This window comes from Phocoena phocoena, chromosome 10 (genome assembly GCF_963924675.1).
Source record: "Phocoena phocoena chromosome 10, mPhoPho1.1, whole genome shotgun sequence".
Taxonomy (NCBI): Eukaryota; Metazoa; Chordata; class Mammalia; order Artiodactyla; family Phocoenidae; genus Phocoena; species Phocoena phocoena.
Genome location: NC_089228.1, coordinates 37491430 through 37515595, shown reverse-complemented (window position 1 = coordinate 37515595; position 24166 = coordinate 37491430). Strand labels below are relative to the sequence as shown.

At 38.1% G+C, this 24166-nt stretch overlaps 1 protein-coding gene across 1 annotated transcript in view; it reads left to right on the top strand.

Moving 5' to 3' along the window:
- Positions 1–24166, top strand: part of DOCK3 (dedicator of cytokinesis 3) — a 377800-nt gene that overhangs the window by 15112 nt on the left and 338522 nt on the right. The window contains exon 3 of the mRNA XM_065885910.1: positions 22659–22699. Coding sequence (XP_065741982.1) covers positions 22659–22699 — 41 coding nt within the window. The remainder of the gene's footprint in view (positions 1–22658; positions 22700–24166) is intronic.

The window sequence follows — 24166 nt, the reverse complement described above, 5'->3', positions numbered from 1 at the left end:
GATTTCTTCTAGAGAATTTTTAATTTCATTTATTGTGTTGTTCATCATTGTTTGTTTGCCCTTTAGTTCTTCTAGATCTGTGTTAAATGTTTCTTGTATTTTCTCCATTCTATTTCCAAGATTTTGGATCATCTTTCCTATCATTACTGTGAATTCTTTTTCAGGTAGACTGCCTATTTCCTCTTCATTTGTTTGGTCTGGTGTGCTTTTACCTTGCTTTTTCATCTGCTGTGTGTTTCTCTGTCTTCTCATTTTTCTTAACTTACTGTGTTTGGGGTCTCCATTTCGCAGGCTGCATGTTTGTAGTTCCCGTTGTTTTTGGTGTCTGCTCCCAGTGGGTAAGGTTGGTTCAGTGGGTTTTGTAGGCTTCCTGGTAGAGGGGAATGGTGCCTGTGTCCTGGTGGATGAGGCTAGATCTTGTGTTTCTGGTGGGCAGGACTACGTATGGGTGTGTTTTGGGGTTTCTGTGAACCTATCATGATTTTAGTCAGTCTCTCTGCTAATGGGTGCGTTCGTGTTCCTGTCTTGCTAGTTGTTTGGCATAGGGTGTCCAGCACTGTAGCTTGCTGGTCACTGGGTGGAGCTGGGTCTTAGCGTTGAGATGGAGATCTCCTGGAGAGCTTTCGCCATTTGATATTACATGGGGCCAGGAGGTCTTGGGTGGACCAGTGTCCTGAACTTGGCTCTCCCACCTCAGAGGCTCAGGCCTGACACCCGGCCAGAGCACCAAGACCTTGTCAGCCACATCACTCAGAAGAAGAGGGAGAAAAAGAAAGAGAGAGAGAGGGAGGGATGGAGGGAGGGAAAGAAAGAAAGGAAAAAATAATAGAAAAAATTATTAGAAATAAAAAAATAAAAAAGTAATTTTAAAAAAGAGAGAAAGAAGAGAGCAACCAAACCAAAATACAAATCCACCAAAGATAAAAGTGCTAAAAACTATTCTAAAAAAACCAAACAACAAAACAAAACAAAACCAAAACGGACAGTTGTAACTCTAGGACAAATGACAAAAGCAAAGCTACACAGACAAAATCACACAAAGAAGCGTACACATACACACTCACAAAAAGAGAAAAAGGAAAAAATTATATATATATATAAAATAAAAAAAGAAAGAGAGCAACCAAATCAATAAAGAAATCTACCAATGATAATAAGCTCTAAATACTAAACTAAGGTAAACATAACACCAGAAACAAATTAGATGCAGAAAGCTAGCCCCAAGTCTACTGTTGCTCCCGAAGTCCACCACCTCAATTTTGGGATGGTTTGTTGTCTATTCAGGTATTCCACAGATACAGGGAACATGAAGTTGATTGTGGAGATATAATCTGTTTCTCCTGAGGCTACTGGGAGGAATTCCCCTTTCTCTTTGCTGTTCACACAGCTCCTGGGGTTCAGCTTTGGATTTGGCCTTGCCTCTGTGTGTAGGTCACCTGATGGCGTCTGTTTCCTACCCAGACAGGACAGGATTAATGGAGCGGCCGACTAGGGGGCTCTGGCTCACTGAGGCCTGGGGGAGACAGGGGTATGGAATGCGGGGCAAGCCTCTGGTGGTAGACGTTGCAATAGCCTGAGGCACGCTGTGTGTTCTCCTGGGGAAGTTGTCCTTGGACCACGGGACCCTGGCAGTGGCAGGCTGCACAGGCTCCCAGGAGGGAAGGTGTGGATAGTGACCTGTGCTTGCACACAGGCTTCTTGGTGGCTGTAGCAGCAGCCTTAGCATTTCATGCCTGTCTCTGGGGTCTGCGCTGATAGCTGCAGCTCGCATCCGTCTTTGGAGCTCGTTTAGGCGGTGCTCTGAATCCCCTCTCTTTGTGCACCCTGAAACAGTGGTCTCTTGCCTCTTAGGCAGGTCCAGACTTTTCCCCGGACTCCCTCCCTCCTAGCTGTGGTGCACTAGCCCCCGTCAGGCTGTGTTCACCCAGCCAACCCCAGTCCTCTCCCTGGGGTCTGACCTCTGAAGCCCAAGCCTCAGCTCCCAACCCCCACCTGCCCCTGAAGGTGAACAGATGAGCGTCTCAGGCTGGTGAGTGCTGGTCGGCACCAATCCTCTGTGTGGGAATCTCTCCGCTTTGCCCTCTGCACCCTTGTTGCTGTGCTCTCCTCTGTGGCTCCGAAGATTCTCCCCCACCCACTCCCCGTCCCTGCCAGTGAAGGAGCTTCCTAGTGTGTGGAAACTTTTCCTCCTTCACAGCTCCCTCCCAGAGGTGCAGGTCGTGTCTCTATTCTCTTGTCTTTGTTTTTCCTTTTTTCTTTTGCCCTACCTCGGTATGTGGGAGTTTCTTGCCTTTTGGGAAGTCTGAGTTCTTCTGCCAGTGTTCAGTAGGTGTTCTGTAGGAGTTGTTCCACATGTAGATGCAGTTTTGATGTATTTGTGGGGAGGAAGGTGATCTCCATGTTTCTTTTCTCTGCCATCTTGAAGGCACCCCCTCGTCAACTGATTTTTAAAATTGATTTTTGTGTCTTGCAGCTTCAGTGAATTTATTTCTTAGTTCTAATAGTTTTTTTTTTTTTGTGGAGTCTTTAGGATTTTCTGTATGTAGGATCATATTATCTGCAGGCCTTCTTGAAGTCCTGATACCTTGAATTCCTATGATTTGCTGGGGTTTGTGTTAAGAATTGACTCTTGTTGGCTTCTCTGCTTGTAGATAGGTTTTAGTATTTATCTGTTTGCCTTCAAGCTTCCACATGTTTTAAGTGATTATTGTCTGCTGGTATCTAAATTACCTTTTCCTAGACTGTGTAAGTTTATTAATTAATATACAGTTTTTTTACTTACTGTCATTTTACTGAGGTTTTGGGAGAGAGCCGAGATGAACAATTTTTTTTTTTTTTTTTGCGGTACGCGGGCCTCTCACTGTTGTGGCCTCTCCCGTTGCGGAGCACAGGCTCCGGACGCACAGGCTCAGTGGCCATGGCTCACGGGCCCAGCCGCTCCGTGGCCTGTGGGATCTTCCCACACCGGGGCACGAACCCGTGTCCGCTGCATCAGCAGGCGGACTCTCAACCACTTCGCCACCAGGGAAGCCCCGAGATGAACAATTTTGATTAATCTACTTTTTAATGCTAACCTGAAATTTAAAATTAAATTGAATGCATATTCATTGAGTTTACTAATGGCGAAACTTCTCATTGTGTTCTTTAATTCTTCTTTTCAATTCATTGAGCATCTTTATGGCCTTTACCTTGAACTCTTTATTGGGTAGATTGCTTATCTTTGCTTTGCTTAGTTATTTTTCTGGGGTTTTGTCTTGTTGCTTTGTTTGGAGCATATTTCTCTATTCCCTCATTTTGCCTAATTCTCTGTTTTTATTTCTATGTATTATGTAGGTTGATTACATTTCTTGATCTTGGCAAAATGGTCTTATGTAGGAGTTGTCCTATGGGTCCCAGCAGCACATTCCCCTGTGGTCTTTAGAGTTATATGCTCTAGGGCTGCATGGGCATTTCTGTTGTGGCAGGGCCGACTACTGGGGGCACTCTGGTAGGCAGGCTGATCTCTGGCCTGGTTGGTTGCCAGTCCCTGCCTAGTGCAGAGGCTGCTGGCCTACTGGTGCACCTGGCTGTGTTTCTTGGGGGTCCTGCACTGGTGCTAGTTTGCTGGTGGGTGTTGATGGGTTCTGGGTCATGTGGCTCTGGGGCCTGGGGGTTCCCAGGTCTGGTGCCAGGTTGCTGGTTGGTGGGACTGGGTGCTGGTATGGCTGACTGTAGTGCCTGGGGTGTCCCAGGGCTGGTGCCAGTTGGCTGGTGGGAAGGTAAGCCCCCAATGCTAACAGGCTAGAGGGAGGACTCCAAATTGGTGCTTGCCAGCACCAGTGTTCTTGTATTAGAACAAGCTCCCCAAACAGGGTGCCACCCATGTCTGTGTCCTCATGGGGAAACTCAGTTGCTTCCTTCCTCTCTAGGAGGCTCTCCAAATCAGCAAATGGGTCTGACTCAGGCTCTTTTAAAATTTCTGCCTCTATTCTGGGTCTCAGAGCATGGGAGATTTTGCGTGAGCTTTTTAAGAACAGTGTCTGTTTCCTACAGCCCTCTGGCTCTCCCACATGCAAGTCCTACTGGCCTTCAAAGCCAGACATTTGGGGCTCATCTTTTTGCTGTAGGATCCCTGGGTTGGGGAAGCCTGATGTCGGGTTCGGATCCCTTGCTTCTTGGGGAGAACCTCTGCAGTTGTGATCATCCTTCTATTTGCAGGTTGCCTGCCCAGGAGTATGGGTCTTGACTGTACCACATTTCTGCCCCTCGTATCCATCTTGTTGTGGTTCTTTCTTAATATATTTTGTTGGGAAAATCATTTCTGCTGGTTTCGAGTTGTTCTTTCATTGATAGTTGCTCTGTAAATAGGTGTAATTTTGCTGTGCCTGTGGGAGGAGGTGAGCTCAGGGCCTTCCTGCTCTACCATCTTGGCCACTAATGGGATTGGTTTTCCTTTTCTCATCTTGTTCTGCTTTAATATTTAGACCGAGAATCAGTATCAGCATCAACAAAGGAATGTTAACTTTCTGATACACATATAGAAATGAAACATGTTTCATTACTTCCAAGGTTATTGAAAAATTGTATAATAAATAATTAAAGAGACTCCTAGGTTGGGTACTACTTTTATTAGTCTCTGCTGTACTTTGTTGGATAAATATTCCCTGTCACTTTCTAATGGCATGTAAAAATTTAAGTTTTATGGATAGTAAAAATTTTTCACCTTTCTGATAAGAAGAAAGAATTCTTGTAATTATAAAGACTTCATTTTTATTAACTTTAGGAAATGATTTATGTATGGAAATTGTCACAATTTCAAATCATAGTACTTAGTGTACAGTTTTGTACACTATTTTGTACAATATAGTTCGAAACACTTAACAGCATTACTTTTAAATGCCTTTGGTTGATTTTCCATTATGCTTGCAACTTGATGTTTAGAAGTAAGAGTTTTATAATAAACATTTGCAGGACTTCCCTGGTGATACAGTGGGTAAGACTCTGCATTCCTAATGCATGGGGCCCGGGTTCAATCCCTGGTTGGGAACTAGATCCTGCATGCATGCCGCAACTAAGAGTTTGCATGTTGCAACTAAGAGTACACATGCTGCAGCTAAGAAGTCTGCATGCCACAACTAAGAGCCCACGTGCCACAACTAAGACCCAGTGCAGCCAAAATAAATATAAATAAACAAATAATAAATACATAAACAGAACTTATTAAAAAGTAGTCATTTGCTTTCTACCTACCATATTCTAGGTAATAGTAGTAGATATTGTACATTCGTTACTTCAGCTGATCCTCAGAATAACCATATGAAACATTATTACCTTTATATTTTAGTTGAGGAAGCTGAAGATCAGGAGGTTGAAGGGAACATAGGGGTATGTGGTAGAAAGAAGATTCTGTTTTTCCTGAGTATTAAGCTATTTGGCATTCAATGAGACTCTAGTTTTGGAAAAACCACTGTTTCTTGAGCTCCATTTTAAAGTCTATTGGGTTGTATGGGACAGCTGTTTCTCCTAATAGATTAATAAGTGAATGAATGAACACTTAACAAATGTGTTTTCTGTTTTTGGACTTTGGAGCAATTCACGGTTTTCTGGTCACCAGGAAAGTTTTCATTCGTGGAGTATTATATGAGAGTTTAAGTTAGCAATAGACTGTGGGTCATAGAAAATAAGCATCAGGGTTTGAAGTTTTATATAGACAGGTGTTTGCCTCTCCTGGGTCTTGAAGATGGCCTGTTTTGGGCAAGAGGAGGGTAGTAATTTTTTATTTTTGTAGTTTTGTGTACATATTTGAAACAAGATTTGTTAGGGGTTCAGAATGATGCTGATAATCGTAGTCTCACATAGCCTTTGATGAATGGCCCCAGGCACCTCAAACTGCTGTGTCTCTCCTCTTTGTATTTTCACATCCTACGTATTCACTGCCATTTCATAGTGTACCTTCATCAGGATACATCAGTGGTTTGTGGAGAGAATAATAAAGTGGATCTTGGGAAATCAGGGGTCTATCTCTGTTGTGGAAGGTTTATGACTGAGCATGAGCTTATGATTTCTCAAGTCCCCCTTTTATAAGATATGCAAGATTGGTATTTTTCCATGGAAATTTTAGGTGGATGAAATATACTTAGAGCTTATAGTAGGAAACCACAGTTTATATTTCAAATGAATGTAGCTTGGATGGTGTTTTTCATAATTTTTCCATTACAGTTTATTTGAGTGCTACTACGAGGACTCAAAAAAGAATACGTCTTTGTATCAGATCTTTATCCTTCTTTTGATTTTGTTTAATATTAAATGTGACCATAAATTAACAAACTGTTAAAAAACAAATGTTATATACATCTAGATGAATTTTATCCTTAGAGTAGTAGACACCTTGACAGATTATATAATTATTCTAATAATAGTGAGCTTTTTTCAAAAAGTATTTGGAATACTCTTTAAAGTAAGCTTACAAACTCTCAAAGGATGAAAATTTGTTACCATCTTGAAAAGAATGTTGGGAGCTTTTGGGTTACCTTGGAGTATTGATTATCTGCATTTGGTTTTGCTTGTTGCTGAAACACTACAAAAATGAAAATACAGGGATTTAAAAATGTAGTATACTCTCAGGGACACAGAAAGTTGGCAGGGCGTTGGAAGAGTGGAAACTATGACTTTACAGACCCAAGATATCTGAATCCAAAGCATGTAGTAGGAATATTTGGGAACCACCCTCATTTACACAGCAGATCCTTAAAAGGCATAGGAACTTATAGCACCAGATATCTTTAGAAATGAGGATGAAATTATTTAAGTCTTCTCCCTTACTTCAGCTCATTTGGTGGCTGCTCCTTCTTCATCTGGTAGAAGTTTTGAGGTTTATTACAAAATAAAGGATAAATAGAGCATCTGTGGATTGAGAGACTTCATGCATGTTTTTGTAGGAAATAGGTTCTGTATTAAAAACTGGGTGATTAAGTCACGACATGCCTACAGAATATTGAATATGGAAACTTCTAGCCTTCATCTTCCACTTGGCCTTTGAAATCATGGCAGCCAGACATTTACTTTCCAAACAGGAGATTAGAAGACTTTTGTGAGCTATCTGAACATGGCAAGATGAGAGACCTAAAGATGCTGACTGTGCCAGTTATTGACTTATTATTGCCACTAAGTTCCAAACCTGCCCTTCTTAGCCCTTCCTGTGATGCTGGAGCTGGAAACTCTGAAAACCACATTTCTTCTTTGACAGCGAAATCTGTGTTAGGCTTTGCCAATAAAGGGGCATTATAGGGAGACTGTTAGGCTGGAGGTTGAGGAAGAGAGTTAATTCTTCCTGTTTTTATTTTATCCCACTGACAAACTGCTCTGAAGGCCGTTGGTCCCTGCAGTATTCCTTATGGCAGGCAGTGGTCTTGGTTCTGGTGAATGGCGTCCAGCATTTGTCACTGTGGCCGTGGTTAGCATGTTTTGCCGCAGCACGCTCTTCCTCAGAGATCTGTATCTTAGCCTTTTGGGATCCCTTCTTTAAGTTTCTAAGCTTTATTTCTTTATTTCTTCTCTACAAAAAACAATAGTTTTTTGTAGTTGCTACCTCAGTTATATCCTAGAGTCCTCTTTTACATTTTTAATTACTTACTATCTTTTACCTACTTAATGATTCCTTTTTAAAAAAATCAAAGTATAGTTGATTTACAATGTTGTGTTAGTTTCTGGTGTACAGCAAAGTGATTCAGCCATATATATATGTGTGTGTGTGTTGGTGTGTATATTCTTTTTCATATCTTTTCCATTATAGTTTATTACAATATATTGAGTATAGTTCTTCTTGTTGTTTATCTATTTTATACATAGTAGTTTGTACATGCTAATCCCAAACTCCTAATTTATCCCTCCCCCCCTTCCCTTTTGGTAATCATAAGTTTTGTTTTCTTTGTCTGTGAGTCGGTTTCTGTTTTGTAAATAAGTTCATTTGTATCATATTTTAGATTTCACATATAAGTGATATCATATGATATTTGTCTTTCTCTGTCTGACTTCACTTCGTATGATCATCTCTAGGTCCATCCATGTTGCTGCAAATGGTATTATTTCTTCTTTATGGCCGAGTAGTATTTCTTCTTTATGGCCAAGTAGTATTCCATTGTATATATATATACCATGTCTTCTTTATCCATTCATCTGTCAGTGGACATTTAGGTTGCTTCCATGTCCTGGTTACCTAGTTAATGATTCTTTATATTAAAATTTTTCCTCTTTGAAAGGTTGGTGTGGTTTCTGTTTCCTGACTGGACTCTAGTAGATACCTTGATATCAGAATTTTCACAACAAATGTTAGTCAGATCTCCACACAGTGAATCAGAAGGTCAGCAAACTTCACACATGCATTTAGAGCTTCCAGTTAACTTTTTCTTTTTTGCTGTGCTTGTGGGATCTCAGTTCCCCAACCAGGGATTGAACCTGGGCCACAGCAGTGAAAGCCCAGAATCCTAACAACTAGGCCACCATGGGACTCCCCCAGTTAACTTTTAATTTACTTTCTTTTAAATTGAGCAGACAACCGAGGATACGAGATATTTGAGGATGCCTCTAATATGAAAGATGGCTCCCTTCCTTCCCCCCAAAAAAGAAGAAGAAAAAACACCTTGGGGAAAGAGACTACATAGGGTGGGAAAAACTTAAACCTTATCATTAATACCACTCTGAGACATAAAGGAAGCCATAGCATCCATGAAACAAGAACAGGATACTATAAAAAAAAGGAACATTCAGACAGAAGAGCTCTAGGAAATTAAAAACATGATAGAACATCATGAAACATGAAAAATCTCAGTAGAAGGGTTGAAAGATAAAGTTGAGGAAATTTCCTGGAAAGTAGAGAAAAAATACACATCATAGAAAATTAGAGAAGATCAGAATATTGGAGGTCAGCTTCAAGAGATACATCACCTGGTGGAGATTAAGAAACAGAAGAGAGAAACTGAAGGATAGAAATCAATGATGAAGTAATTCAGGAAAGTATTTCAGAATGGAAGGGTGTGGATTGATAGATTGAAAGTACCTAACACAAATGAATGAAAATAAACCAATATCACTGTGAAATTTCACAATATTTCACAAGATTCAGCAAGCATTCAGAGACAGGAAAGAGCATAGTACATACAGAGGATTAGATTTTAACTATAGAAGCTAGAAGACAGTAGAGCAGTGTCTTCAAAATGTTGACAGAAAGTGATTTCTAATCTAGAATTTTATAACCCAGCCAAAGTATGAATTGAATATGAGAGTATACTAAATATATTTTATGCCATGCAAAGGTCTCAGTTTTCCTTCCATATAATTTTTCTCAAGAAGCCAGTAGGGGATGTGTTCCTTTAAAAGCAGTAAATAAAGCAATAAGAAGGCGTGGGATTCAGGAAACAAGAAAATCCAGCACATGAGAGATTCTTGAAGGTTATTTCCTGGATGAATGTAAAGGGTGATAATCAGGTTGACATATGAGCACCAGATGTAGAAAGTAATCAGAACAAATTAAACCTGTGAGACTTGAGAGAGGGAGAGAAACAGACATATTGAAGGATGTCATCACCATTTGCCTTGCTGCTATTATCCGCCTTTTAAATCCAAGGACAGAATGACCAGTTGAGCTTGCCCTAGAATATTACATGTACTTGACTTGTTTTGACAAGGTTCCTTGTTTTGACAAGGTGCCATACTCTTTTGCCTATATAAACAGAATACTCATTCTATCACTACAAGCCTGTGTGTAGAAGGCAAGGAGAAGTCCAGAGAGTCCGTGTAAAAAAGAACTGGCAGTCTTAGAAAAGCGTTGCATCTGCGTGGGAGATGTAGTAGTGAAGAGCTGTACAGTAAGAGTAGGCACTCTAGAGTTAGCTTCTTTTAATTTGGAGTTTTTCTCTACGTAAATGTAATTTGAAGTCCATAGTATTCTCTGACACTTAGTAATGTTGAAGGCATAGATTAATTGTGGCTTTAATGTTCTTTTTTTAAATTAAAAAAATTTTTTTAAATCTGTATGTCCTTTGGAGGCTATGTGGAGAGATTCAGTGACTTCCATTATTCTGGGGCCAAGTGAAAGTCACCTATGCTTCTACTTTTAACTTTTATACATTCTTATGTTTAAATGTGTGTGTGTGTGTGTGTGTGTGTGTGTGTGTAGTGTGTAAATAGCACATAATAGGGGATTTCTTTTTGTTTAGTCTGAGAATTTGGATTATTTCATTTGCAGTTGATTTAATAATAATTATTATTACTTTTTGCGGTACGCGGGCCTCTCACTGTTGTGGCCTCTCACGTTGCAGAGCACAGGCTCTGGACGCGCAGGCTCAGTGGCCATGGCTCACGGGCCCAGCCGCTCTGCGGCATGTGGGATCCTCCCGGACTGGGGCCCGAACCCGTGTCCCTTGCATCGGCAGGCGGACTCCCAACCACTGCGCCACCAGGGAAGCCCCTGATTTAATTATTGATCTAGCTAGGTTTAAGTCTGTCGTTTTGGTCTTTGTCCATTAATTTGTTTATCTTTTCCTGCCTCAAGTTGACCTAGCAACTTCTGTTTATTTTCCTCTATTAGCTTGTTGGTTTTGAAGTATTTTATGTGTCCCTTGGTGTTACCCTAGAGTTGAAACATAGATCCTTGACTTATTAGAGTCTACCTTGAATTTTTACTTTTACACCTTCCAACAATGCATGAACTTTTACAGTGATTTAATTGCGTTTGCTCCTCTATTACCTTTTGTACCACTATTGTCATATATCTTCTGTCTATATTCATTTGTTTGCCCACATTTTTACCCTTTCCAGTGCTGTTTCTTCTTCTTTTTCATGGTTGCATCTGGGATCACTTTCATTTTACCATAGTACTCTTTTTAGTAATGCTTCTTTAGTGCAGGTTTGCTGCACATTCATTCAGCTTTTGTTTATGTGAATCTGTTTTTTCATTTGTCATCATTTTGAAAGATCTTCTCCCTGGGTGTAGTTTTCGACACCCAGGTGATGAATACTTTCTTTTAGCATTTTAAAGGTTTACTTCATTAACTTTTGATTTCCATCATTTCTGTTGAAAAGTCACTGTATTATTATAGTTCTCCTAAAGGTAATGTGGCTCTGTTCAACTCTTTAGCCTGTCAGCTGCTACTTTCTGCTGGGCTTCTTGGAACATTGCCCTGAATTAGAACTGTAGGAATTAGGCAATCCCAAGAGTGGGGATTGTATCAGGTCGCTCTCAGTGTCAACCCTTTTCTTCTTACCTCAGTGGGACTCTCATTTTTGCTGGAATGTCCTCAGGGAAAATCTCAGCTGAATGAGGAGCTCACTTTGATGTGATTCTCTTTTTTCAAGGATTATAGTGCCTTAGATCTTGTCTATGATAGTTGCTCTCCATTGCTCTTACACAATTGTTTCATGTATTTTGTTCAGCTTTATATTTGTCTAATGCAAAGTGTTTTGCCAGGGCTAGAACCATAAGTTAGTAAATGTATTATATATATATTTGAATTCTAAAAGAGTTTTTAAAATATCTTAATCAATGGCAATATTATTGAAATTTGTTTATGGTCCTCCCGAATGACTACTCTTAAGGGAACAATAACTCATTTGGAAGTAAAAGTTCTTAATTTTTAATGTACATTTATTGCCAATTATTGTCTTTTATACTTCTCATAAATGAAGATTTAAAATAGCATTAAATTATTTTTTATGCAAATAAATACACAAGGTTATTCTTTAACAGTTTTCAATGAAAATAATGGAAAGTGTATTTTGAATGTAGACCTTTTGAGTAATTATGTTCCCCCACTTTGGGGCTGAATTATCTGTAAATTTCTTTTTTCATGTAAATGGTTGGTACTTTCTTTCCTGCCTATTAGTTGTATAATTGGAAAAAGGATAAAGAATTAGATGGGCTGTGCATATTTTTATTGATATACCAAAGAAAAATTAGTATTTTGGTCCTTGATTTTATAGTTGGTTACTTAAATGATCTCTAAAGTGGATCTACATGCAAATTTGCCCTTCATAATGAATGGTGATTTTTTAAAACTATTTTTAATCACAATATGGAATGGAATAGAAATTGTGCTTGTTGTCTACCTGTCTCTACTTCCTGAGCAGCTGTTAGCCCTGGGATGGGAGTGGGGATAGATACATTTGCATTTTTTTCCTTTTGTCAGACAGTGAAGAATATGTTATACCTTCGAAATAAAAAGTTTGAAACTTCTTACTGAAGGATACTTTTTGTTGGACTTCATTTGGTACTTTTGATCTGGCTTGATTGGTTTGCACCCGGAATCTTTGTAAAGGATTGCTGATTATTGACTGTCACAAGGCCTGAATTATATAGAGGCTTCATTCTTTTGGGTTAACACTGCTAACACTGTTCTGTAGCCTCTCTGTCAGTAGCAATTGTACTGGTACTGTTGGCTCTTTTTGATAGTATAGCCTTACTTACATTGGCAAGGACATTTCACAATCTAAATGATGATGCATATTTAACAAAGTGGTATTCAGCAGTGTTTTGGGATTGTAGATATGAAAACGCCTGGCACAGAGCATGGCACAGGGACAGCTGACCACTATTTTTTTTGTCTATATGTTTAAATAATTGTAGCCTTCAGATGAAGGCTTTCATCTATGTATTTACACACAGGATCCAGAATATTTTCCCAAACTGACTTTCTTCTTAATATGTAATTCCTTTCTTACTGATTGCTTTTCTAACCTAATGGGATTACATTTTTTTTAAAAGTTTTTGTTTTTTTTTTTAAAAATCAGGCTTAAACTGACTTTTAAATTTATACACCAAGTGTGTTTATACACCAATTGTGGAAGGTGTAATCAATCCAGAGTTAAGTTGACAAATGTAAACCCTTACATCTGTCTCATTTCATTCACACGTTAAATCGTCACTGAGCACTTACTCAGTGACAGTAAGCACACATACACACTAGTGTGCTACTTTCCTACTTCTTTGACAATCCAGTATTCTCAGTTCTATTTTTTGTACATTAATTACCTTTAAATAGTATATAATGTTTTCTCTGAGTTTTATTATATTTGAGAGTCTAGTGAATCCCTAGCTGTCTTTCTAAAATCTATAATTTGCTTCTTGCTCTTCAGTCTGATATGTTTATATTTTATGTAAAAATCTATTTTCTGTATTTTTCAATCTCCTTTGTGGAATAATTACTTAAATAGAATACACTTTGAATAACTCCTAAAGTGAACCCTCTTGCACTGTTGGTGGGAATGTAAATTGATGCAGCCACTATGGAGAACAGTATGGAGGTTCCTTAAAAAACTAAAAATAGACCTACCATACGACCCAGCAATCCCACTACTGGGAATATACCCCGAGAAAACCATAATTCAAAAAGAGTCATGTACCACAATGTTCATTGCAGCTCTATTTACAATAGCCAGGACATGGAAGTGACCTAAGTGTCCATCAACAGATGAATGGATAAAGAAGATGGGGCACATATATACAATGGAATATTACTCAGCCATAAAAAGAAATGAAATTGAGTTATTTGTATTGAGGTGGGTGGACCTAGAGTCTGTCATACAGAGTGAAGTAAGTCAGAAAGAGAAAAACAAATACCGTATGCTAACACATATATATGGAATCTAAAAAACAAACAGAAAAAGGTCATGAAGAACCTAGGGGCAAGACGGGAATAAAGACGCAGACCTACTAGAGAATGGACTTGAGGACATGGGGAGGGGGAAGGGTAAGCTGGGACAAAGTGAGAGAGTGGCATGGACATATATACACTACCAGATGTAAAATAGATAGCTAGTGGGAAGCAGCTGCATAGCACAGGGAGATCAGCTCAGTGCTTTGTGACCGCCTAGAGGGGTGGGATGGGGGGGTGGGAGGGAGGGAGATGCAAGAGGGAGGAGATATGGGGATATATGTATATGTATAACTGATTCACTTTGTTATAAAGCAGAAACTGACACACCATTGTAAAGCAATTATACTCCAATAAAGATGTTAAAAAAAGAACTAAAGTAAAATCCCTAGTGATTTTAGTATAAAACAGGACTTAATATTGCATCTCAATTAGAAATTTTCATTTACTACCTTAATTTTTAATCACATTTTATAAAATGGCATTTTTAGAGTCTAAATTTCTGACATTTTTAAAGTAGACTTTTTGTATATACATTATTGAGTTTTCTAACTTTACTAGTATGTAATTTAAAAATTTATTTTAGGTAAAATTACCATTTTTAGTAAATTTAACCAATAACATTTAAGTTGATGAAATGAAAATGTGTCACTTTTTCAGTGGTCTTCACAAGTATTGTAATGTCTGGGTGAAAGAAGTTAACACAACATGGGACTGTTTCTATATCAAATGAAGCCAAGATTGGAGGAATACAGACTCCATAAGGAAACATTTTTGTTAGACATCTGTGCCACAGTATCACTACACTACATGCTTTCATGAAGTCCCCAAAATCAAGTCTCATATTTCAGAGTCCAGTTAATATCTTAGAGCTTTTGGTTTTACTGTTGTTTTTCCACTTTAGTTTTCTATTTTGTCATTTTCTATCTTGTGGACTTTCTACAATTTTTTCAAGTGAGATTATATTTGCATTGATGTATTTTTTTATGTGAGAGTACAACCCACATTTAATTTTTTTACTTGGTACTGGTTCTTTTCCTGGCTCTTTTCAGCATAGAACTTTTCTCAGTAGTGACTGTTACTTATTTCTTGTGTTGATAAATTTGATGTTATAAAGAATTTTTGTAAACCTAGCTAACAGGAAACCTAGTTTGGCTTTTCATGAAAAACTGTACACCCAGTAAAAAACTATGTAGACTAAGAAAATAAGCTTATTCTCTTAGGCCAGTCTATGTTTTGGGACACTAAAGAGACATTTTGGTTTATTTTAGCTATCCTATTCCTAATTTACTTTCTACATTTTGTTGATTTTAGTAGAAATCTTACTTTAGGTCAGAAATATAAAGTCCTCCAGTGGATGGATAGCTCTAAATAGCATTTTGTATGAAGGTGAGTTATAAGTAAAAGTCCATTGAGACAGAGCTATGGTTGTAAGCATGAAAGATTCAGTGGCTTTTGAAGAATAAAGGAGTTGTGGCTAAAGTCATATTTGTCATTCAGGTTCTATTAGTGATAATTAATTATGGACAGATTATATGGTGATAAAGTCATTTTGGGCTTCCCTGGTGGCGCAGTGCTGGAGAATCCACCTGCCAATGCAGGGGACACAGGTTCGAGCACTGGTCCGGGAAGATCTCACATGCCGTGGAGCAACTAATAAGCCTGTGCGCCACAACTACTGAGCCTGCGCTCTAGGGTCCGTGAGCCACAACTACTGAGCTCACACGCCTAGAGCCTGTGCTCTGCAACAGGAGAAGCTACTGCAGTGAGAAGCCTGCGCACCGCAACAAAGAGTAGCCCCCGTTCACTGCAACTAGAGAAAGCCCACGCACAGCAACGAAGATCCAACACAGCCAAAAATAAATAAATAAAATAAATAAATTTTAAAAAGTCATTTTTGTTTAATGTTGGAAGAGTTACTTTTCATGTGTTTGGAGGCCCTGCATACTCATTCTCTCCAGTTTTAGGTTCAGTGATTGTACTTTCTGTTGCAGTAGTAAATCTTCTCTGTACGAGTGTCTGTATCAACATTTTGCTGGTGAGAAAGGAGAACACGGGTATTAATTCATGCACTAATTTGAATTTCTGTTAGATAGGTAAGAGTATATCTTTTTTATTTATATCCCTACTTTTTCCAGAAATGATTTAAGAGGGCCATTTAGGAATATATTTTTGGGCCCTTAATGTTTCTTAGAATGAACACCATTTATATTAAGAAACTTCTGACTGCAGGGTTTTTTTTTTTTCCCCCTATAGGCCCAGTCTTCTTTGGGGAGGTTTAGAAATACACTTTACAGTATTATTTAGCAGACATAGAGTTTTAGTGTGTCTTGTTTCTCTGTCATCCCCCGCCCCCCGCCCCCAGTAATTGAGTATGAGACATTGTTCAAGGCACTTTACATATATCAACTTTATCAACACCACTTGCCAGTTAGGTATTATTAGCCCATACATTACAGATTTATTAATTTCTTTCAGTTACCAAATATTTGAGTGCCTAATGCTGATAAAGCACTCTTTCAGCTGGGACTCAGCTGAAAAGGATAAAACAAACTTCTCATTGAGAAGAATAAGGAAGGACAAAACAGGTAGAAGGAGATAGAGTGATAGTGTGCATTGGGGTGGGGTGGGGGGTTATGTTTTCTCTGTATTTATATAGGATAATCATGGAAGGCCTTTCCTGAGAAGATAGCATTTGGGCAGAGAATAGACGGAAGTGAGGAAGCAAAGGAACCAATTCTGTGGTTCTCTAGGAGAAGAGCAGTCCAGGAATATGTGGCATGGAGTATAAAAGTCCTGAGGTATGGGAGCTTGCTTAGTGAGTTGAAGGAATTGCAGGGAAACTGGTATGGCTGTAGTTGCGGGGTTGGTTAGGGAGGAGCAGAGAGCGTGGTGGGAGATGCAATAAGCAGAGGTTGTAGTAAGGACTTTGGATTGATTTTATTTTGGCTGCATTGGGTCTTTGTTGCTTCCGTGGGCTTTCTCTAGTTGCGGCGAGCGGGGACTACTCTTCGTTGCAGTGCATGGGCTTCTCATTGCGGTGGCTTCTCTTGTTGTGGAGCACAGGCTCTAGGCGCGTGGGCTTTAGTAGTTGTGGCATGTGGGCTCAGTAGTTGTGGCTCGTGGGCTGTAGAGCACAGTCTCACTAGTTGTGGCACACAGGGTTAGTTGCTCCGCGTTGCAAAGGTACATTGTCCAGGGTTACTGTAATAGGAAAACAGAAATTTAGAAGATGTGTCATTGTACTAGCTCATTACCATATACTAACACATATATATGGAATTTAAGGAAAAAAAATGTCATGAAGAACCTAGGGGTAAGACAGGAATAAAGACACAGACCTACTAGAGAATGGACTTGAGGATATGGGGAAGGGGAAGGGTAAGCTGTGACGGGGTGAGAGAGTGACATGGACATGTATGCACTACCAAATGTAGAATAAGTAGCTAGCGGGGAGCAGCCGCATAGCACAGGGAGATCAGCTCCGTGCTTTGTGACCACCTGGAGGGGTGGGATAGGGAGGGTGGGAGGGAGGGAGACGCAAGAGGGAAGAGATATGGGAACATATGTATATGTATAACTGATTCACTTTGTTGTAGGGCAGAAACTGACACACCATTGTGAAGCAATTATACTCCAATAAAGATGTAAAAAAAAAACCCAAAAAATATCTTTTTACTGTTGATTCTTAATGATGTTGCAGATATCTGAGTTCTTTGAATCTTTTATCTGAGAAGTTATGAACTTTTTTGTTCTGTATATAAAAGACATTAAAAGAATGAGCTTTTTCTTCTTCCTTCTCTCTCTCCTTTCTTATTCTTTCTTCATCCTCTTCAGTTCTGAATCTCTCATGGAATGATACCATTTGGCAAAATTTGTAGCAGATGTTTGGTTTTAAGAAAAAGTGATGGCTGAAACTCGTTGAGCATAGTTCTCATGACCCTCACAATGGTGGCATTGAATGAAGATGATAATGTGTTTTTTTTTAAATAAATAAATTTATTTATTAGGTGCATTAGGTGTTTGTTGCTGCTCACAGGCTTTCTCTAGTTGTGGCGAGCAGGGGCTACTCTTCATTGCGGTGTGTGGGCTTCTCATTGCGGTGGCTTCTCTTGTTGCAGAGCACAGACTCTAGGCGCGCGGGCTTCAGTAGTTGTGGCTTGCAGGCTCTAGAGTGCAGGCTCAGTAGTTGTGGCTTGCAGGCTCTAGAGTGCAGGCTCAGTAATTGTGGCTCATGGGCTTAGTTGCTCCGCAGCATGTGGGATCTTCCCAGACCAGGGCTCGAACCCGTGTCCCCTGCATTGTCATGCGGATTCTTAACCACTGGGCCACGGGGGAAGTCCCTGGTAATGTGTTTTTGAAGCTACTTGCTATTCATCAGAACTGGTCTAAGTTTCCCTTTCTTTTGTTCCTCTGCCTCCCAACAAGAAGCAAGAGTTTATATTGCAATCTAATATGTATATTTCATTCATAAAGACACAGCTTTTTAAAAATAAATTTATTTATTTTTGGCTGTGTTGGGTGTTCGTTGCCACGTGCAGCCTTTCTCTAGTTGTGGCGAGTGGGGGCTACTCTTTGTTGCAGTGCACAGGCTTCTTATCACGGTTGCTTCTCTTGCTGTGGAGCATGGGCTCTAGGTGCGCCGGCTTCAGTAGTTGCAGCATGCGGGCTCAAGTAGTTGTGGCTTACGGGCTCTAGAGCACAGGCTCAGTAATTGTGGCGCATGGGCTTAGTTGCTCCGCGGCCTGTGGGATCTTCTCGGACCAGGGCTTGAACCCGTGTCCTCTGCATTGGCAGGCAGATTCTCAACCACTGGATCACCAGGGAAGCCCAGGACAGAGCTTTTTGATAAACAATACTGTGAGAGTTTACTTGATGAGAAATGGCCGATTTCTGTAAACATATGTTATGTTATGTGATCAAGTGCTTACCTGAAATCTTGAGATGGTGCTTAATCTGCATCTGATTTTATCCCAGTTATTCTCTCACTGTTGTTTTATAAAAACATAAAAAATTGGAACTTTGTTGTTGCTTCTGTGTGAAATTGTTTCTTAACCCAGGGTTATGAAGATTTACTCCTATATTTTCTTCTAAGAATCTTTGTCTTTTCAAAATATAAATATTTTTAATATCTTCTCTGGTAACTCAGACCACCCCACAGATTTCTAAAAATTCCTCTAGAGTGAGTAATATCCCCAGTTCAATGCTGTTGTATAGGGGATAATATATGGGAGTAGAATTTCAGTGTCATACAATATGCAGACAATATTGCATTGTTTTTGAAAGTGGGGACCATTTATTATCGCTTTCACTAGCAGTATGTGATCGCTCTACATTCTCTTGCCAACACCTGATACTGTTAAAATTTCAAATAAAAATTCTAACCATTGTGGTAGATGTGAAGTATACTATTGTGTGTGTATTTATTTTAGTCAGGTTATTGAGGTATAACCTATATACAGGAAGAGTCATCCTTTTTGGAGTATAGTCATAAGAATTTTGTGAATTTTGGCAAATGCATAATCTTGTAACCATGCCACAATCTAGATATAGAACATTTTCACCACCCCCAAATATAACATCATGCTCCTTGTAGTCAAACTTCCTTCTCTCAACCCTGGCAACCACTGATCTGTCCTTCTAGTTTTGTCTTTTTCAGAGTATCATATAAATGGAATCACACATTATATAGTGTCTGGCTTTTTTCACTTAGCATAATGCATTGGAAAGCCGTTCATGTCATATGTATCTGTAGTGTGTTCTTCCTTAGCAGTATTTCATCATACAGGTTGAAATCACATTTTATTTATCTGTGCAGCAGTTGATGGACATTTGAATTGTTCTGTTTTTGATTGTTATGAATAAAGTTGTTATAAATAATGAGTATAGATTTTAGTGTAGGCTTTTTTTGTATTGGGAAAATACCTAGGTGTGGGATTACATATAGTAAATGTGTTAAAAAAACAAGACTTTATTTTTTAGAGCAGTTTTAGACAAAATTGAGTGGAAAGTACAGAGAGTTCCTGTATACCCCCTGCCTTCACACATGTGCAGCCTCCCCCAATATCAATATCACTCACTAGAATGGGTACACTTGTTACAACTGATGAACCTACATTGACAAATCATTATCGCCCAAAGTCCATAGTTTACATCAGAGTTCACTCTTGGCGTTGTACACACTATTGGTTTAGATAAATATATCATGACATGTAACTGCCACTATAGTATTATACAGGGTAGTTTTACTGCCGTAAAAATTCTCTTCACCTATTTATCCCTCCCTCCCTGCTAACCCTTGGCAACCATTGATCTTCTTACTGTCTCCATGGTTTTGCCTTTTCCAGATTGTCATATAGTTGGAATCATACACTGTGTGGCATTTTCATATTGGCTTTGTTCATTTAGTAATATGCATTTAAATATCTTCCATGTCCTTTTGTGGCTTGATAGCTCATTTTTAAAACATCACTGGATAATATTCCAGTGTCTGGATGTACCACAGTTTTACTTACCTATTTACCTATTGAAGGTCATCTTCGTTTCTTCTAAGTTTAAGCACTTATGAATAAAGCTACTATAAACATCCATGTGCAGGTTTTTGTGTGGACATAAGTGTTCAACTCATTTGAGTAAGTACCAAAGAGTGAGTCTGATGGATCTTGTGGTAAAAGTACATTTAGTTTTGTAAGAAATTGCCAAACTGTCTTCCAAAGTGGCTGTACCATTTTGGATTCCCATCAGCAATGAAAGTTCCTGTTGCTCCACATCCTCATCAGCATTTGGTGTTGTCAGTGTTTTGGATAGTGCTATTCTAGTAGGTGTGCAGTGGTATCTCATTGTTTTAATTTGTAGTTCCTGAATCACATATGATGTTGAGCATCTTTTCATATGCTTATTTGCCAACTGTATATCTTCTTTGGAGAGGTATCTGTTCAGGTCTCTGCCCATTTGTTAATTGAGAACAAACTTGTAGTTACCAGTAGGGAGAGGGGAGCGGGGAAGGGCAATATAGGGGTAGGAGATTAAGAGGTACAAAGTATTAGGTATAAAATAAGGTACAAGGATATATTGTACAACACTGGGAGCATAGGCAATATTTTATAATTATAAATGGAGTATAACCTTAAAAATTTATTCTTATATGGAGTGTGTTTAGAAATCTTTGTCTAGCCACAAGATCACAAAAATGGTCTCTTGTCCTTGTATAAGTTTTACACTTTTAGATATATTTTGAGGTAATTTTGTTTATAGTGCAAGGTATAGGTTGAGGTTCTTTTTTTCTTTTTGTATATGTATGTCTGATTGTTTCAGTACCGTTTGTTGAAAGACTATCAATTCTCCATTGAAGTGCTTTTGTACCTTTGTCAAAAATCAATTGTTCGTTTATGTGTGGGTTAATTTCTGGATTTTACAATCTACTTCATTGATCTCTGTGTCTGTTCTTTAGCCAGTATTACACTCTCAATTATGGTAGGTTTATATTAAGTCTTAAAATCAGGTAGTGTGGGTCATTCAAATTTTTTCTTTCTTCAAAATTGTTTTGACTGTTATAGTAGTCATTTGTCTTTCCTTTTAAATTTTAGAACTTGTTAATACCCTACCAAAAATTTCTCTGGGATTTTGATTGGGATTGAATTGAATCTATAGATCATTTTAGGGATAATTGATATCTTAACAGTGCTAAGTTTTATAATTCGTGAACATGGTAAACCTCTTCATTTATTTAGGTCTTCCTGCATTTCTTCTTTTCCGTCCTCTTCAGGGGCTGTTAGTTTTCTGGTTTTCCCTGTGAATGTGGGACTGGTTTTCAAGTTTAACACAGGGCTGTGGAGAGGGAGATGGGATAGGGCAAGTTAAGAGGGTTCTGACTGAGATTCAGATTTCTTGAATAAATACTCTTTGGAATATTTCAAGTCTTTAGTTTGCTTCTAGAGTTCTAAAAAAGTTGATATTGACAGTGTTTGCCAGTGTTATTATTGATTTTACTGAGGATAGGGTTTTTTTTGGCAGTCCTTACTCTGCCATACCTGCTGATGTCATTCTTTATCCTGTTTAAGATATGGTAAAGTGTCACATTGGTAAGGTTATCACTTACCAAAAATGAAGATATTGAGACTCTCAAGTGTAAATTGAGTTATTCAAATTTATGATCTCATGTGTTGTACTAAACAGAAATAAGGGTATAATTTTATTGTTTGTTATGATTTCAGGGGAGAAAAAGTTGATTGTTTTCCTCATGGCTTTGTTGTGGAACTTAAAGGTTAATACATGGAACAACTCAATTTCAGAACATGGAATTAAGGATAGTAAGCTCTCAGTTAATATTAGCTATCAACAATCTCCTCTTTCTTTTTTCTTCATATTCCTCCTTTAAATATAACTCTTAGCTTCCTCTTCTACTCATTGGAGTTGTTTCCCCTTAAATCCAAGTAGAGAAACTATAGCAACCCTCTGAAAATAATAGATTGGATTTAAGAAAAGTTGGTAAAAAAATTTCCTTTCTCTGAAAATTGTTTTTATTGTGTAATTTTAACTTTCATTGTTATTGCTATTTATGAATGGTGAGAGGGAATAAATGAAGCACTGATGTCAACTTCAGCAACTGGAAAGCCAAGAAATGAGGGTGGTGTAGTTTAGTGCACGGGAGAGTCAGTGAGACCAGGAAATAGAAAGTCTGGGCTGTACTCCCTATCTGCCACCAAAAAAGCTATATGATTTTGGCATTTTCCTAACCCCTAATGGTTTCCTCTGGGAATTTTCAAGGAGTTGCATATATGTCCTCTGAAATCTTTTCTAATTTTTTTTTTTTGTCTTATTCAGTTGAAAGGGATTTTGTACTTTTTGATGAAAATTGGGAATGTTGTATTTATTGTAAGATTATTTCTTTTGGAGTAAACTACGCTTAATAAAGGCATAAAGTGCCTAAAACTTACTAGAAAGTTTTGCATTAATTAATTATCCTAAAAATAACGTCTCTTACAGAAAGTGACAACAATATGATTTTAATATCTTTTGTATGCTTTGTTTTAGGTTGGTATAGAGGAGTTTCAACAAAGAAGCCAAATGTAAAGGTAATGAAAAGTTTATTGTTACCTTTTCTAATGTAGAAAGCAGCCTAAGTATATTTGTTTGATATAAAAACAATTCTTACTTGTCGGTCTTTGAATCTTTTACACTAACCACACTCATTCTTTCCTTTATAGAACTGTATCAGACTCTACTCTGTCTCAGCAGTATTAAAATGACCTTTTAAAAAGGACAGAAAAGTGTGTGTATGGTAATAGATGCAAAACTTATTTTGAAAAAGCCTATTTAGGACATTTAATATTTTTTCCTTAAAACAGTTGACAAAAGTACATTGACTTTTTCATAGGCCTAGTCCTGTATAGTCATGTGATTAGTTAGATGAATTTATTTCTAAAACGGAAAAAACTTTAAAAATAATGTTCAGTTAGCTACATCTCTGTTGATCATAACGTTCTTGTTAAAATATGAATTTAAATAAGACTTTTAAGTGCCAAATGCTTATTTTATGGACTAGATTTATGTGTTTATTCTATTACCAATTAATAGTAATTTGATCAAACAAAATATATTTTAATTGGTAGTTATAATACATGTAGCAACATTTTTTTCCAGTAATCCATTTGCAAAAACTTCTTTCTGCTTTACTTTATATTATCAGTTTTTCTTATATATTTTTTGTAGGCTTAATATTTAGTGTATTATGCTTTTTCTTATGTAGAAAATACCAAAATTACCACATTACTTTTATTAAAAAATAAAAATTTTCAGAGTTGCAATCATCAATTTTGCCAGTAGAATCACTTGTTTCATTAGTTTTTAAGGTAGTGATCATAAGAAGACAATATCTTCATACTTTCATTCCTCATAGCTAGGGCTTCTTATCCTTGGCAATGTTGACATTTTGGGCCAGATAATTCTTTGTTATCTTGTACATTATAAGAAATTTAGCAGCATATATGACCTCCACTCACTAACATCTCCTCTCAAGTTGTGGCAGTGAAAAATGTCTCCAGACATTGCCAAAGGCCCTGGCCCTGGGGGGTGGGAGGTAGGTGGGGTGGTGGTAGTAACATTGACCCAGTTAAGAACCACTGCTCATATGTAATTTTTTACCTTGTGTCTCTAGTTTTAAGACATACTTTCAGGTGTTATTTCCATCTCAGGAAGGCTCATGTGGAAATAACTTCTATTTGTAACCTTGATTTGAAATTGTCAGAAATTTAGAACTTGAATAAATGAGAAATCTTATAAATGATTGGAAAGCTGTAATTTGTGATATTACGTGCTATTTATTTATTTTTATTAATATTTGTGATCTTAGCCACCCCACCACCTTGCTTCAAATACTAGGGTTTGGGGATCAGTGTGGAGACAGTGGTCTTTGAAATTATTTTATTTTTGTCTTTAAAATATCAGTTGATGCACAGTGTGTGGCTTGAAAACCTTGTTAAGTGGGACATGAATGATGATACCCTTACAATATTATCTATTGCTGTGCTGCAAAGCACCCC